At 45.6% G+C, this 16,509-nt stretch overlaps 1 protein-coding gene across 3 annotated transcripts in view; it reads right to left on the bottom strand.

The window, feature by feature from the left end:
• Window positions 1-13,528, bottom strand: part of Tekt1 (tektin 1) — a 25,153-nt gene extending 11,625 nt beyond the window's left edge. The window contains exons 1-3 of one of the 3 annotated variants that reach the window (XM_028787301.1): window positions 13,394-13,528; window positions 10,853-11,059; window positions 1,056-1,221 (exon numbers count right to left, since the gene is read on the bottom strand). In XM_028787301.1, the coding sequence (XP_028643134.1) occupies window positions 1,056-1,221; window positions 10,853-11,042 (356 nt within the window). In that variant the 5' untranslated portion in view covers window positions 11,043-11,059; window positions 13,394-13,528. Of the gene's footprint in view, window positions 1-1,055; window positions 1,222-10,852; window positions 11,060-12,288; window positions 12,376-12,882; window positions 12,973-13,393 lie in introns of those variants that run through there. The other 2 variants (XM_028787300.1, XM_028787302.1) reach the window with 2 other exon arrangements.
• Window positions 13,529-16,509: the final 2,981 nt, after the last annotated feature.

Raw genomic sequence — 16,509 nt, 5'->3', positions numbered from 1 at the left:
GAGGAGAGGAGAGGAGAGGAGAGGAGAGGAGAGGAGAGGAGAGGAGAGGAGAGGAGAGGAGAGGAGAGGAGAGGAGAGGAGAGGAGAGGAGAGGAGAGGAGAGGAGAGGAGAGGAGAGGAGAGGAGAGTCCTAATCCTGGATTTACAGAGGAGTGTCCATCCCCTCTCTAGACAGCAGGGTGCTCTGTGTGTCTCAGCAGGCCTGTGCCTCCCAGCAGCTATAGTGGTATCTTTCTCACCGTCTTCCCTGGAAATGGAACCCCCTGATACTTTTAGCTGAGCACCTGGCTACCATCAACTAAAGACAACCATTTCCTAGCTTCTACTGGTGTAGTCATATGATTGTGTTCTGGCCAATGGGATGCAAGCACAAAGAAACAGTGAATGCCAAACCTTACTTACTATTACTTGCTGGGGACATAAACTGTCTACAGCTTAGGCCGTCATCTCAAATCATGAGGTGGCCTATGGATCAAAACCTGTGTTCTGTGAGGCAACAAAATACGAAAAGCCTGAGACCCTAATACTACAGCACACCATGCCAACAGGAACTGGCCATTTCTAGACTACTTAAAAGTGATGGAAAAGGGGGCTAGAGAGATAGCTCAGCAGTTAAACAAACAAACAAACAAACAAACAAACAGCTGTTTTTCCAGAGAACCTGGGTTCAATTCCCAGCACCCACACGATGGTTAAAAATGTCTGTAACTCCAGTTCTAAGGGGATCTAGCCCCCCGTCTGGACTCCTCTGGCACTCCACATACCTGATACAAAAAAAATGTGCAAGCAAAAACACATAGGCATACAAGAAAAATAAATCTCAAAACTCTAAGTGACCAGAAAAAAAAATGATTTTAAGATTAATGTAACTTTGTAATTCTTGGACGCAGAAAACTGAGCCCTAACAGATTTTTAGTTAGAGGACAGCAGAGTTTAGGCATGAACTAAGAGTGGTGTTCCTTCCACAGACATCACAGACAAGACAGGTCTCACTCCAGCTCAGCTCAACCTGCCATCTAGCACGGGCACAGAGTCACCTGCAGCAGGCGGATTACCTGTAGGCCAGGCACTTCTCCGTGATGTGCAGCGGCTCCTTGAAACTCTCCAAGGATCTCTCCAGGCGAATCTTATATGTGAGCAGGTCGTCTGTCTGGTGCACGAGCTGTTCAAGTTTGTCATCTAACTCTTTCTTCCAGAACTTGACCTCCTCAAGTCTCTGCTCTGGGGCACACAGAGAAGTCACACCAGAGTTTGTCTGCTCCCAGAGGAGGTGACTGTGTGTGTGTGTGTGTGTGTGTGTATGTGTGTTTCCTGTGGTACCAGGGATTGAACTTAGGCCCCTAGCTTGTTCACAGCTGAACCCCACTCTGAGCCTAGATGACTTTTCAAGACTTCTGTGACACTACCTCAGATTGTCTCTTTTCTTGGAGCTGTGCACAAGAAAACAGGGTCTCACTGTGTAGCCCTGGAACTTGCTGTGTAGACCAGTGTGGCCTAGAACTCACAGATATCCACCCGTCTCTGCCTCCTGTGTGTTGGGATTAAAGATGTACTTCACCACAACCAGCCTTTGTGACATTTTTATACACGCTGATCAGGAAGGGGGAGCAACGTAACTCAGCTGGTAAAGACTTTGCCCTAACATGCAGACGGCATCCCAGTTCACTTTCCAGCACCCAACAAACTGGGCATGATGGCACAAGGCTGTGGTCCCAGAAAGTGAGAGGTAGAGGCAGAAGAATCAGAAATTCAAGGTTCCCTCCCTCCCTCCCTCCTTCCCTCTCTCTTCCTCTCCCTCCTCTCCCTCTCCCTCCCCCTCTCCCTCCCCCTCTCCCTCCCCCTCTCCCTCCCCCTCTCCTTCTCCCCTCCCTCACACACACACACACACACACACACACACACATACACACGTGCACGCAAGTGAGAGCATATAAAATGTTTATTAGCAAAAGGGAAGGGAGATATTTTTTCTTACTCTCAAAATAATATTAATTACTCTAAACTCTAGTTCTTCAACTGCCCTCTATTTTAAATCATTCATTCATTCATTCATTCATTCATTCATTCATTCATGATACAGTCTTACTATGTAGCCCAAGCTAGGTTTGAACTTTCCTTCCTCTTGTCTCAGCCTGAGTGCTAGAATTACAGATATGCACCACCTGGCTGATAACTCTTTAATTTTTTTTTAAAGATTCATTATAGTGTTTTCATTGTGGTTTTGTGTGTGCGTGTGTGTGTGTGTGTGTGTGTATGTGTGTGTATATGTGCGCATGAGTTCTGGCGTCTGCAGAGGCCAGAGGGGCCTGAGCACCCCAGAGCTGGAGTCGTAAGCAGTTGGGAGTTCCTAACACAGTTCTAGGAACTGAACTTGGGTCCTCTGTAAGAACATTATGTGCTCTTAACTAGGGAGCTATCACTGTAATCCTGTAACCTTTGAATTGTATTGAAGATATAAATGTATGTTGTCTGGAAAGTTGAACAGCATGACACAGCCTGGTGAATCTCTGGTCCCTCCTCCCTGGCCTCCGCTTAGAGCATTGATTTTAACACTTCTGTTCTTTTTTGCTCTGTTTTGTTTGTGTTTGTTTCTGTTTTTGTGTCTTTCAGGGCTGAAGCTTGACCCTAGGCCCTTTAGCATGCTAGGCAGGCTCTGTGATGCTGTGCTCTTCTCCCCCCGATTCCTTTTAACCAACTCAGACCAACGGCCTCCTGGTCATTCCATCTCCCAATATATGTGTATCAACATTTTATCAAATACTAACCTACAATTTACTTATAGTTTTTGAATATATAGCATTGTTTACACAAATCAAATAGCATATTTTTGTAAATTTCTTGAATAACTTTCTGTTTTGACATGATTATAATTACATCATTGCTTCATTTTTAGTTTTTGATAAGTCAAAATATTAAGTTTGTTTCTTTGTTCAGGCAGTATCTCGCTCTAATTTGGGTTGGCCTTTAATCTCTTTCTTTCTTCCTTCCTTCCTTCCTTTTGGTTTTTCAAGACAAGGTTTCTTTGTGTAGCCCTGGCTGCCTTGGAACTCATTCTGTAGACCAAGCTGGTCTCGAACTCACGGAGAACTACCATCTGCCTCTGCCTCCTGGATGCTGTGGTAAAGGCATGCACCACCAACTCCTGGCTCATGGCCTTGAATTTTTAATCCTCAGCTTCTCAGGCACTGGGATTTCGAGATAAGCCACTATGCCTGACTAAAGGCAAACTTATTTCAGCAGTACAAGTAAAAGATAGCTGATTATAAAAGCAAACTGCGCCGGGCGGTGGTGGCGCACGCCTTTAATCCTAGCACTTGGGAGGCAGAGGCAGGCGGATTTCTGAGTTCGAGGCCAGCCTGGTCTACAGAGTGAGTTCCAGGACAGCCAGGACTACACAGAGAAACCCTGCCTCGAAAAAACAAAAAAACAAAACAAAAAAAAAACAAAAAAAAAAAAAAAAAAAGCAAACTGCATACAAGCCAATGAATCAGAATGAGTACCTTCACATTTGAATCTTAAACCAATGAAGTGCTGATTGCATAATTATCCGTTTCCTTTCCCTAAAATAACATAAACATTAGCATGTGTGTGTGTGTCTGTGTGAGTTGTATTGTGCTGTGTGTGTGTGTGTGTGTGAGAGAGAGAGAGAGAGAGAGAGAGAGAGAGAGAGAGAGAGAGAGAGAAGGATGAAGGGAGAGAAAAACAGACTGGCTCACTTACTAAACCTGGTGGCTAGCACCCCCGGAGCCCCCCTTTTCCTTGCCCCGCCCCCCCCCCCCCCCAGTGCTGGAGGAATTCTTGGCATTTTGTATGGGTTCTGGGGATCTGAACTTGCATCCTATGTTTCTACAACAAGCAATCTTACACAATGAGCCATCTTCCCAGGCCAAATGACCTCTTTTTTGGAGATTAGATTGTGCATATCTGAGTTATAGGAAACATATAGATAGTAAAATAGTTACTATAGCACTCGTGGCTGGGGGGTGGGGGTGGGGTAGGAGCATTGGCTGCTCTCGTAAAAAAACAGAGTTCAGATCCCAGACCCACGTTAGGTGCCTCAGAACCACCTGGACCTCCAGCTCTGAGGACCTGATGCCCTCCTGAGATCTCACAGGCATCTGCACTCAAATAACACATAAAAAAAATGTTTTTAAGTAACCTCTTCACTTTATCTGTATCAATTACTAATGCTTCTTCAAACTTTCTGACAGAATAGCCAGCATCCTGTCAATCAATCCCAACAGGTCAAGTGACCTATTGATGATGGTTCTCTTCTGGGAATCTCTTGCTGGGCCTCTCCTCCTGCTGTGACCAGGTGACCTGCTCTGTCCATCGTCCTTGGGTCTTGCTTCTGGGGATGCCCCTGTGCGTCTCTCGGGTGCTGGAGTCCCATTTCCTGAGTCATTCGTTTTCCTCCTCCTCGATTTATCCCTTCAACACATAGATGCGCCCCCTCCAGGAAGATGCTAAGACATGCATGCATAGGGGCTGAAACCTCGGACAAGCTGAGTGCCTGTGCACTCCTTTCTTCTGTCCCAGAAGTTGGTGTTGTGTGGTACTCAGCTGTGTACTGGCTTGTAGCCTGCAAATCCCTTTTCATTCTGATTTCTGATGTCTCTCTCTTTCCTTCTAGCTTCCAGAGTTTTTGTGGACAGAATGAACTGATTCTGATCCCCGTTCTCTGTGTGTGAACTCTATGCTTCTTCAGTGGCAGCTCTTATGAAGTCCTCCACTTTCCTCGTGCTCTGAAACCTCAGGCTTGAGGTTAATCTTGTCACTGTGCCAGACAACAGGCATCACCTTGCTCCACTGGAAAAAATGTATTTTGCGTGTGCATGTGCGTGCGTGCGTGCGTGCGTGCGTGCGTGCGTGTGTGTGTGTGTGTGTGTGTGTGTGTGTGTGTGTAATTGTGGATAGACCTGGGGTTGCTTGTATTTTGATGCTAATTCCGCTCTCGTGGGAGGGGCTTCGACATGTACTCAGGTGACTTCTTGTGAATAAAGGAGCCAATCACTGGGTGAGCCGGCCGGACTTCTGGGTTGGATAAGGGAAGAGAGGAAGCAAGAGGGCCTTTTTTTCTGGACGAGACAACAATAGGGGAAGATGCAGCTACTAGTGTCTCCCGGCTTATGGTGAATCCACAAGGATTGGCCACCAGAGGATTTAGAATTAGCATGGTTTACAAGATTAGCATTCTAGTTGTTGTGCCCAGAGATTGAGTTACCATTGTTTCTAAACTAAGTTTGTGTGTTTTTCTTCTCATGGCGGACTCAACTAGATTCAAGAGAGAAAGGTACAGCGACAAAACGTGGGTTTGCCTGATGTGCACCACAAAGGCCATGGGGAATTTAAAGCCCAGGGCTGTTGTGGTAGTGATCTGCCAGAGGGAACTTAGTGAGTTGAGTGGAGAGATTTTGGAGCTCTGGTAGGCGCCTTCCGGTCAGCGCTGGGCATAGCGGGGGAACTGCTGATTGATTTCAATATTTCCCACAACAGATGCTTTCTTCTCCTCTCCTCTATTGTCGATCTTGAATCCCCAACAATCCCTGACCCTCTCAGACTGAACCTCTGGCTTGCCTAACTTTTCTCTCCTCTCTCTCTCTCTCTCTCTCTCTCTCTCTCTCTCTCTCTCTCATTCATTGTTCTGCAACTTTAACTTTCAACACTTCTTTGATGTTTAACTTTTTTCTGTTTTCCTAGTTTTCATTTCCAAGGCTCTTCGTTCCCCTGATGTCTCCTTTTCAAGGCTGCAGCATCTTCCACCCGTCTGGAGGATCTGCTCACTGCCTGGTGCACTGCCTCCTGAGTTGGTTTGTTCATTTGTTTGTGTGTTCCATGCTGGAAATCTTCTTCAAGTGTTAGCAAATGTCATGCTGAAATGCTGCTTGGAAGCTGCCTGTGGGGACAGTGCTTGTCCGATGGAATGCACTTTGAATGGAACCACAAAGCAGGGCCGGGGCATTTCCCTGGAGACTCTTCAAACATGCATAGCTGCAGATTCTTCTTTTCAAGACAGTTAATTTCTCACAGAAAGATCTTCTAATGCCTTGTCAGGTGGGGAACATGTCAAAGCCAGGCCACCAATGTCCTATAACCTCTGTTCGGAGTCCTTTGATCTCAGACCCTCTGCTAGCAATGAGGGCAAGCTGGAATGGCTACATCTCCAGCTTAGGCAGCAGCTGGATACAAACCCACCTTTGTGTATTCGAGTTTTCTGTAGCATGAATCCATTGTCCACAGTCCCTGTGTGTGGCTGCTCTCTAGTTTCCAGTATGTCCTGTCCATCACTTGCCCGCTGCCACTCCATCCCTACCCATCCTTTTCCTGGGGACAATGCTTTCAAGAATGATTTGCTGCTGTTTGGCTGGAATTTTGTAAGGAAGAATGCCCTGCATCTAGTGTTTGTATCCGTAGCATAAACTGGAATCATCCTGCTCTGAAACAGTCTCAAACCCACCCACCATGCATCTTTTACTGCCCTTCTAGGCCTGTTATCTCAGAAGCCAACAGTTCAAACACATTTTCCAGCCTCCTCTAGGCTTAGACAAGCACCATACAATAGAAGACACCCTCACCTACAAAGCCCTCACTTGCGGTACTTCTAGACCTTGACACCGTGTCTTTTTTGGGTTTTGGAACTTTGGTTCCACCTTTGACCCTCTCTGCGCTCTTCCCTCAGCACATTCTCTGAGCAATCCCACCTACACAGCTGCTGTCCATCACGTGTGTGTCGACTCCCCAACTCCCTCCCTCCGAATTTCTCCTAGGCTGCATACTGGATGGTCCAAAGTTGCCTCCCACACTCACCTGGCATCACTGCCCCTGGTTCTACTTTGCATCAACTCCTGCATCCTGTCTTTGTCGGCTTATCCTTGGCTTCTGTTGTGAAAATTCATCCTCAAATTATTGTTGCTATTTACTGTGCACCTTCTCATTCTAACCGCCATCGCCTTAGCCCAGGATTACGTCAGTGGTCTTTTGAGTTTTTATCCCTCTTTTATACTAGAATGTCTTCATCTGCGTTATCCTTGGAACCATCCAGCACAACACTGGGCACAGTTAAGGATGTAGTCAACAGACGGACAGATCCTGGATACACTCACCAAGCTAAGGAGCTATACAGGCAGGTTTTGAGGGAAACCAATGCATTAGTCTTGGGATATATTTATTTTGGGGTGCTTAAAGCAATGTAGGTGAAAATGTATGGCAATCAGGGTGGCTGCCATAAAATAATTCAGATAGGACAGTTTCTGTTTGGAAAACAAAGAGGACCATGACGCAATTTCTAATGAGGGCTCAGGGGACAAAGCACAGAAAGGGCTGGGGCTGGAAAGACAGCTCTGCAATTGAGAGCTCTGGCTGCTCTTGCAAAGGATCCGGGCTCGGTTCCCAGCATCTACATGGTATCTCACAACTGCCGGTTACTTCAGATGCAGGGCGTCTGACACCCTCTTCTGACTTCTGTGGCTTCTTGCACACACTTGATATACATGAACTCACTCAAATGCACGTAACAATAAAAAAAATAAATCTTTTTAAAATGAAAGAGGAGCCGGGCGGTGGTGGCGCACGCCTTTAATCCCAGCACTTGGGAGGCAGAGGCAGGCGGATTTCTGAGTTCGAGGCCAGCCTGGTCTGCAGAGTGAGTTCCAGGACAGCCAGGGCTACACAGAGAAACCCTGTCTCGAAAAAAAAAAAAAAAGAAAGAAAGAAAGAAAGAAAGAAAGGAGAAAAGGCTAACAGTGCCAACAGCATAAGGAGTTCCAAAAAAGGGATGAATGGAAAGAAAAGGATCAACAATCAGGAAGAAACAGCCGGAAAGAAAGCAAAAGAACGAGGTGAGAGGCACACCATGGCTTCCTGTCCTGGAGAATGGCCAGAAGGGATGAAAACTAAGTGTTCTTCGGACGGGAAAGTCGAATGTCACTAAGTAATGTCTAAGTGCTTTGTCCCTCCTATCTGAGCCTGCTTTATGGCTCAGACCCAGCCCATGCTTCTACACGTTGGACTCCTCTCTAAATTTCAGATGGAAACTCCTGCAAGGACAGACATCAAAACATATTGCAAAATGTAAGAAGCAAGTACCTGACTGAAGAAACAACATTAGCAGCATCCAGAAAGGCTCCACCTTTCTCTCTCTCTCTCTCTCTCTCTCTCTCTCTCTCTCTCTCTCTCCCTCTCTCTCTCTCTCCCTCTCTCTCTCTCTCTCTCTCTCTCTCTCTCTCTCTCTCTCTCTCTCGTTTCCCGGCATATTTCCTAACACGCCATTGCTGAGTTCTCATAGTATAAATTCATTTTGTCTTTATTTATAAAAATGAAATGAAGGGGCCAGGCAATGGTGGCGCACACCTTTAATCCCAGCACTTGGGAGGCAGAGGCAGGTGGATTTCTGAGTTCGAGGCCAGCCTGGTCTACAGAGTGAGTTCCAGGACAACCAGGGCTACACAGAGAACTCTGTCTCAAAAAACCAAAAAAAAAAAAAAAAAAGAAAAGAAAAGAAAAGAAAGAAAGAAAAAATAAAGTGGTATGTGCCCATTTGTGGATGTTGTTATTTGTCTGTTTTTCTGAACATCTTCCTAGGTTCCTGAGCTTCCTCTGTGGTCTGTGGTGCTGCATCAAGTTACAGACCTGCCAGGCTCCTTGCTCCTTACTGTAGCCTTTTGTCTCTCCCCGCCCCCTTTTAAGCTATTTTGTTTGTGAGTTCTTCATGGGTTCTTCTTTTTTATCCTAACTGTCTCCTAACTGTATCTTCTCTGTCTCAGCTCAGCTTCTCCTGGCTCATCTGTCACTGTCTTCTCCTCTCAGTTTACTAGCCCAGTTCACTTTCAACTGCCTCCCATTCTCACTCTCTCAATCCCTCTCTTCTCTAGCCCCCTCTCAATCTTCTCTCTGCCAGAACCAACTGTCTTCTCTGACCCTACTCCTCTCCTACTTTCCCCTCTCTCAGCCTCTGCTGGCTTTTTATATCCGCTCTTGTTCCCAGAAGTCCAAGAGGCAACTGACACTGAAGGTCATAGAGTCAAGCAGTTCTACCGGCTAAGCATTCCCAAAGAATGGCTATTGGGGATCCTTTAAAGGGCCAGGCACACAAAATAAATCAAGGTACTATTTACCCACTCTGCTATTGATGAAGCCTGCAGCATATATCCTTAGGTAAACAGACATTAGGTTTCCTAACTCACAGGGCATGCAGCTGTTGTGTGAAAGGTTGTATACACCCAGCTTGGGCGGGTGCTGCTGCCACTTTCTAAAGCGGCTGTATCAATCTTAACTTCTACCAGCAACAAAAGGGTCTAACCCTGCCACTCCCTGCCCACTTCCTCCCCAATACCTAGCACTTCTCCTTTCTTTTTTCTTCCCCTCTTTTTTTTACTAGCCATCCTGGTGAGTGTGTGATGCCCTCTTGACTGTAGTTCCTTCCTATAATCCCAGGGCTCAGAAGACTGAGGCAGGAGGATCACTGTGAGGTCAAGGCTAGCCCAGTCTACAGAGTGAGAAATTGTAAAAAAAAAAAAAAGCCCTCCTCTGAAAGTGCCACGGTTTTACCTTTCCCATTAGACGCACATCTCACCTAGATTTGCTTTTGTAGGTGTGTAAGAGGTAGAGGTGGGGGTAGAACTCGGCCTTCAAGCCAGCCAGGCCTCTGCCTTTTTAGAAGCAGCTTAGCCAGTTTCACCAGGAAGCCTAGTGATGTTTTTATTGGCATTATATTGAATCTATAGATTAATTTTAGCATTAAAAATCCAGTTAGTCGTCACCCCATGGGTTGACTGAAATACTGGACTCTTCTATCCACTAACTTCCATTCCTTGAATTTATTTAAGGCCTTTTTGACTTGTTGCAGTAACAGCCGTAGTAGTCAGTGGAGAACTTGTGCACATCTTTTGTTAACTTACTCCGAGGCACTTCGAGAGCTTTCTTCTGTATGTGTCAGTGCTAGCGTAGAACATAGGGCCTAACAAACATACTCGATCGCTGATCTACACCCGGACCCTTTGGTTGATTGTTTATTGCTGTTACTGGTGTTATTTGCATGTATATACAATGTGTACATGTGGATACATGTACCTCGGCACACAAATACAGGTCAGAGGACACGTTTATAAAGTTGGGTCTTTCACTTTTGCCTGGGTTCTGGGGATCAAACTCAGGTTGCCAGCCAAGCCCTCTTTGTCAGCCCCTTGATGCTTTTTATTTGTTTATTTGTTGTTGTTTTGTTCTATTTTGCTTTTTGAGACAAAAAGCAATATGGCACTGGTTGTCCTAGAACTCATTATGTAGAACAGGCTGGTCTTGAACTTAACTTTTTTTTTTTTAAGTGCCATAGTAAACACCTAGTTTTAAATTGCTCAATGAATCCATGACATTAAGATTCGTATTTTGAAAACCAGTCCTTGTCGCTCCCCCTCGTCTTACCTTCACCCCTTTGTTACCGCCCTGCCCATTAGGCATCCGAGTTCATGCCTCTGGCTTTTATGTTTTAAGTGTTTGGCTGATCGCTGCCCGTTTTATTTTACATTTATTGTTCCATTTTATTTATTTTAGATCGCCAGGCTATAAATGCTGTTTCTCAGCATGAAATTGTTAAGACCTAATTGTTCCTCCTGTAAAAATCTGCTCAAATGTTTATGTGAAGGACCTTGCCCAGTTCTCCAGTGCCTGCCCCACCCCAGCTTAGCTCTCTTCACTCAGCACATATCTGACTCTATATTGGTAAATGACTTTCATATCTTTCTCCTATCAAGGGGGAGGACCCATGAAAGCCCCGATTCTGCTCATCCCCTATGGTATAGCTAGCCCCCAATAGCTTCATCAGGATTAGGTCACATCCATACTAAGCATATTGTCTTACCAAGTTTCTTGTTCACATCACTCTGAGACCTCCTGGTGGTCTTCTCAATTTCTTCCACAAGCCTCTGGCTCTCTGCCACCAGGCGTTCGGATCGGGACCTTTGGGCCTCTGCTCTGTGGTACTGGCTTTTGTTAGCAATATACCACTCCGCAGGGAGGAACTTGGGTGGAGATTGCAGTAGCTTGGCCATTTAGGATTTCCAAAGTCCTAATCAAATACAGACCATTTTCCATGAAATGAAAGCAACAGTTTCTGGCATCATTGCTATCATCAGTTTGTGACACTCACTACTGAAGCGTGCACAAATCATCTGAATCAAGCTCCCAGCCACTAGTGTAGCCAGCTCCCAGATCAAGAAACAATGTTACCAACACGCCAAACCTTTTTCTAATCTCTAGTTGACACTCCCAGCCACACAAGGTGGCCACTAACCCCATCTTTAATGCTACATGTAAGTTCCTTTGCTTTTTAACCATATACAGTGTATTCTTTAGCATCTGGTGGCTTTTATTTAACATTGTGTCCTTCCAGGACAGCCAGTGCTACACAGAGAAGCCCTGTCTCAGAGGAAAAAAAAAAAAAAAAAACCATTGTGTCCATAACAGCAGTCTTACTGCTTATAATGTAGTTCATCCATTTTCATTGCTATGTAATATGTCTAGTGACTATATAAAAATCAACTATTTTCTATTGCTTCTGAACATGTGGGCTATTCTCATTTAGGGCTATCACAAGAATGCTATTAATATTCTCCTGTGCATCCTTTGGAGATGTGGAGTTCTCGTTGCACTCAGTGAATCATAGAACAGTGTACTGGCTGGTCTTGTGTCATTTGACACAAGCTGGAGTTATCTGAAAGGAGGGAAACTCGCTTGAGAAAATGATGTTATGAGATCTGGCTGTGTGATATTTTCTTTATTAGTGATTGATGGGGAGGGCCCAGCCCATTGTGGATGGTGCTAATCCTGAGCTGATGGTCCTGGCTTCTGTAAGAAAGCAGATTGAGCTGGGCAGTGGTGCTGCATGCCTTTAATCCCAGCACTAGGAAAGCAGAGGCAAGTGGATCTTTGTGAGTTTGAGACCAATCTGATCTACAGAGTGAGTTCCAGGAAAGCCAGAGATATACAGAGAACCCCTGCCTTGGAGGAGGAAGAGGAGGAGGAAGGAGAAGAAGAGAGAGGAAGAAAGAAAGATAGAGGAAAGAAAGAAAGACAAAGAGAAAAGGAGGAAAGGAAGGAAGGGATTGAGAAGGCTGAGCAAGCCATGATGAGCAGTAAGTAAGTAAGGACATACCAGTAAGTATGTCCTTCATGGCCTCTGCATCAGCTCCTGCCTCTACGTTCCTGCCCTGTTTGAGTTCCTGTCCTGACTTCCTTCAATGATGAACAAGCAATAGGAAAGTGTAAGCCAAATAAGAACTTTCCTCTCCAACTCACTTTTTTATTATGGTGTTTTGTCACAGCAATAGAAATCCTAAGACAAGCAGTATTCTTTCAAATACATGAATCCAGACATATTGTGTAAAAAATGAATAGGTGTGACCTCTGTAAGCCAACATCTGGGCATTGTGACTATGTAATAAAGAAGAGGGACATGGGAGAAGGCAGCCTCTGGAGATGGTCACAGAAAAAAAAAAATATGTTCCCCTGACTCTGAATGACCATCAATCACATCTGCCTTCCATAGTCAAAGCTGAACTCTGAGGGGCTCCTGCTCTGGACCCTATAACCCTAGCACTTACCCTAGGGGGCCTCTGAAGCTGTCACAACCAAGGATGGATTCAGATCGTGACTAGGTTGAGCACTGGGCCCCATGTAACCCCCTCAGACACTTCTGAGTCTCCCAGTTCAGTTCCTCCTATGGTCTCTCCGGAGTTTGTCTCAGCGTGGCTCCCTGAGACAAACTCCGGACTTTGGACAAATGTGCATAGTCTCTGAGAGGGGACGATATCAGGGCTAACGGCTTCTACAAAAGGCACACCGCTATGGGTAGGGAGAAGGGGTCGGTGAGGTGGATCGGGGCTCACTTACCTCAGTATATCAAAGAACACAAGCTTCTGTAGGGCACTCCTGACCCCAACTGGAGCTCCTGGTTCTGAGAGAACCGGGAGAGAAAACTGCGGTCTCTATGGCAACCGGACGCAACGTTGCCCTAGTTAGAAGACTGCGCAAGCGCCATTGTGCGAGAGCGGTGCTAAAGGGTAACCCCAGCAAGAAAGACAAAGAAAGTGGGTGGTCCGAAATCTAATCCTGCTGAAAAAACGTCAAAACACGGAGCAAGAAATTGGGTCTCTCGGGGTTCCCAGTCCCAGAGTCTCTGACTCCACAGGTGTACTGCTGGTCGGTCTCAGCGCTGTCCTGAGCGCAGATGGCCCGAGACCACCGAGCTACATACACTGCGTTCCGCGTGTGATCGCTGCTCCAAACCCGGAGAGAAGGACCTGCAAACCTAGCGACACACACGGTGCATGAATAGGTCCAGACAGTGGTAGGCAAGAGTGGGTTTTCAGCCAGGTAACTTCACCCAAGGCGTAAAATTCACCAAGCAATGAGCTTTCCCTCAGTTAAGATTGCACTGCTAAGTGATCTTGAAACTGTGGATTGGGTTAAAAATACGCTTTCCGGACGCCAGCCATTCTGTTCCAAGGTCATGAGTTTAACATAGCCATAAACCATCTTCAAACACGTTCATTTTACAGGCAGCACGTTTATCAAAACAAAAACCAACAACAACAACTTTGCATTATTACTAGAAATGGGAAATAAGTCTGTGTGGTAGAAAGCAATCATAAACATGAATACGATGAAACAAAGGCATAAAATTTAAAATAACGTAAGGCAGTGATGTGGGGCTGGAGAGATGGCTCAGCGGTTAAGAGCACTGACTGCTCTTCCAGAGGTCCCAAGTTCAATGCCAACCCCCCACATGGTGGCTCACAACCATCTGTAGTGAGATCCAATGCCTTCTTCTGGTGTGCATGAAAACAGAGCAATCCTAACCATAAAATAAATACATAAACAAACATAAGAAAGAAAGACAAAGCAGTGATGAGCTGGGTGTATCAGCTTATCCCTGTCATCTCAGCATGCCAGAAAAAGACCCTTAAGCTCAGGACTCAAATCTGAAAAGCCTATTAGAAATTAACACTCACCTTTATCTATATTCTTAGTTCTGGTATTAATATTAATTAATATCTTATTTCAAAGATTGAAGTAGGCAAGGTGGGTCAACAAGTAAAAGTGCTTCTCCAGAAGGAAAGAACTGTCACAAGTTGTCCTCTGACCTACACACACACACACACATATAGACATAGACACACATACACATAGACAGACACACAGAGAGAGAGACACACCTCACACATACACAGGGGAGAAGAAAGGGGGAGAGGACAGAGAGAGGGAGACATTAATACTAGTACTAATACTAATACTAATAAAAACTGAAAAGGTTTCTTTGATAAAATAATAATAACCAAAAACAGGGTTGTGGGGAGCAGAACATTGATTTGACATCCAGATTTCCTGCTATCTCTTAATTCCAGGACCCCATCATTTCTTTCTGTGCAGGTGAGTAAGCTGAGAGGCACCTGCATCTTAGTGTCCAAACCCTCCAACACTAGCAACTTGGCACCCCCACCCCCAACTTGTTGAAAACACATATTCCTGAGCCCTACCCAAGCCTACTGCATCAGAAAGCTTGGGTTAGCCCTACCATGTGAAGTTAGCAAGTTCTCCTCCCCAGCCCAAGGTGCATCTGAGGCTCAAGTTCTGGGAGGAAATCTCCAGGGCTCAGTATGTTGGGCTCCCCCATGGCTTGTTTAGAACCTATATGGCTACCAAGGTTGTTTTTCTTTTCTTTTCTTTTTTTCGTTTTTTTTTCCTTTTTTGGTTTTTTGAGACAGGGTTTCTCTGTGTAGCCCTGGAACTCACTCTGTAGACCAGGCTGGCCTCGAACTCAGAAATCCACCTGCCTCTGCCTCCCAAGTGCTGGGATTAAAGGTGAGCGCCACCACCGCCAGGCTGGATGTTGTTTTTCTATTAGAAGAAATTCTTTTCAGCCCTAGGAGCAGCCATATTGAATTCAGTTTAGAAATAAAAACGATGGAAGAAAATAAGGTGTGGAAGCACATCGTTTAACTGTGCCAGCTTACTGAGAAGAGCAAGACTGAGAAGAGCGAGAGCTGACAGTACGATGTCCAGTCTCACGAGCAAGCTGGCACTGGGCCAGAAGCAGACCTCTCCTCTCCTCATGTTCAAGGAAGACTTCAAAACAGTTGATTGCATGAGTCTAGTGGGAAATGTTGGGATGTCTGTTGAGCAACATTTAAGTGCTCTAAGTCTGTGGAACGACTGGATCAGACCCACTGAAGTCTTGCTCTTGCATTGCCGAGCCCCTCATCGTGTGGCTTTCAGAAGATGAAGGAGATGGCTCCATGGATAAAGCACTTACCACACCAGCATGAGGACCTAAGTTCAGATCCCTGAACCCACGCAAGTACAAGGAGGGCATAGACCTGAGCCTGTAATTCCAACCTTCCAGAGGTGAAGAAGGAGGGTCTCCAGAGCAAGCTGGCTGGCTAGACTAGCCCAGTCAGCAAGTCCTGAGCTCAGCTGAGACTCTACCTCCATGAAGAAAGAGACCAGATATCAGCTTCAGGCCTCCACATGCACACATGTGCACTGTATCACACATGCACACACACACACACACACACACACACACGGAGTGGCAGGAGGATGTTCCTAGTTTTCTTTCCTTTCACTTTGTGCACTTTAATTCCTAAATAATCCTCTCAATCCAAAGGGAAAATAAGAAATCAGAATGGCTGTCTTTGTTACTGAGTGCTAGGAGAGCTGAGGTAATTCCAAGCGTCCACTAGAGTCTATGGCGATGTGAAACACTTGTTTCCCAAATGCTTGGCTAAGTAGGTCTCTGCTCTCAGTTCTTCATACATTTCGTAACTTGAGTCAGAAGTGTTGGAAAGGGAAGGGGCCTTTTCAGATTTGCTCAATAGACCAGTACTAGACCTGACCGTTAGCCCTTCCACGACAGGTCATCCACCTTTGACTCGAAGAGTAGTCATGGCTGTTTATCATTCTTACTTAAGCTTTGTTTCTGGAAAATCTTGAGTAAGAGACTTCGAGGTGACATCAGCTTGAAGCAGCAGCAGACAGATTTGGGACCAGACCATGCCCAGTGAAGCTTACTAGTGACTTGCTGACAGAGAGATAGTGAAGGGTGGTGGAAAGATTGGTGGCAGTTAAAGGAAGGGGTTTTATCTCATGATCAGGGCAAAATGACTTTCATCCATGCTGCAGCATACGTGATTTAAACTAACATCAAAACTTCTAAGCAGGTTCTTGGTGCCAGGGCTAGCCACAGTGTTCCACACGGTGCTGTCTCAGACTACTGAAAGGCGAGGTAGGAAAACAGGCCAGGGACGCTCAGGGACAATGAGCAAAGGCATTACTCACTCTCAGGCTGCATCCCTAAACTTACAAAGAATAAGAAAGATTCTTATTTGCTTGGTTTACTTTACGGTGAGCTGTAGTTTTTCAGTTCAAGTATTTGCAGTGTACAAATGGGACCAGAATGTGGTAGAGCTAGGGTATGTAGTTCGGAAAATAGTTCTGGAAGCTCGGGATGCTGTTGTA

This window comes from Grammomys surdaster, unplaced genomic scaffold (assembly GCF_004785775.1).
Source record: "Grammomys surdaster isolate TR1022 unplaced genomic scaffold, NIH_TR_1.0 125621, whole genome shotgun sequence".
Taxonomy (NCBI): Eukaryota; Metazoa; Chordata; class Mammalia; order Rodentia; family Muridae; genus Grammomys; species Grammomys surdaster.
This window is presented reverse-complemented; position numbering and strand designations above follow the sequence as displayed.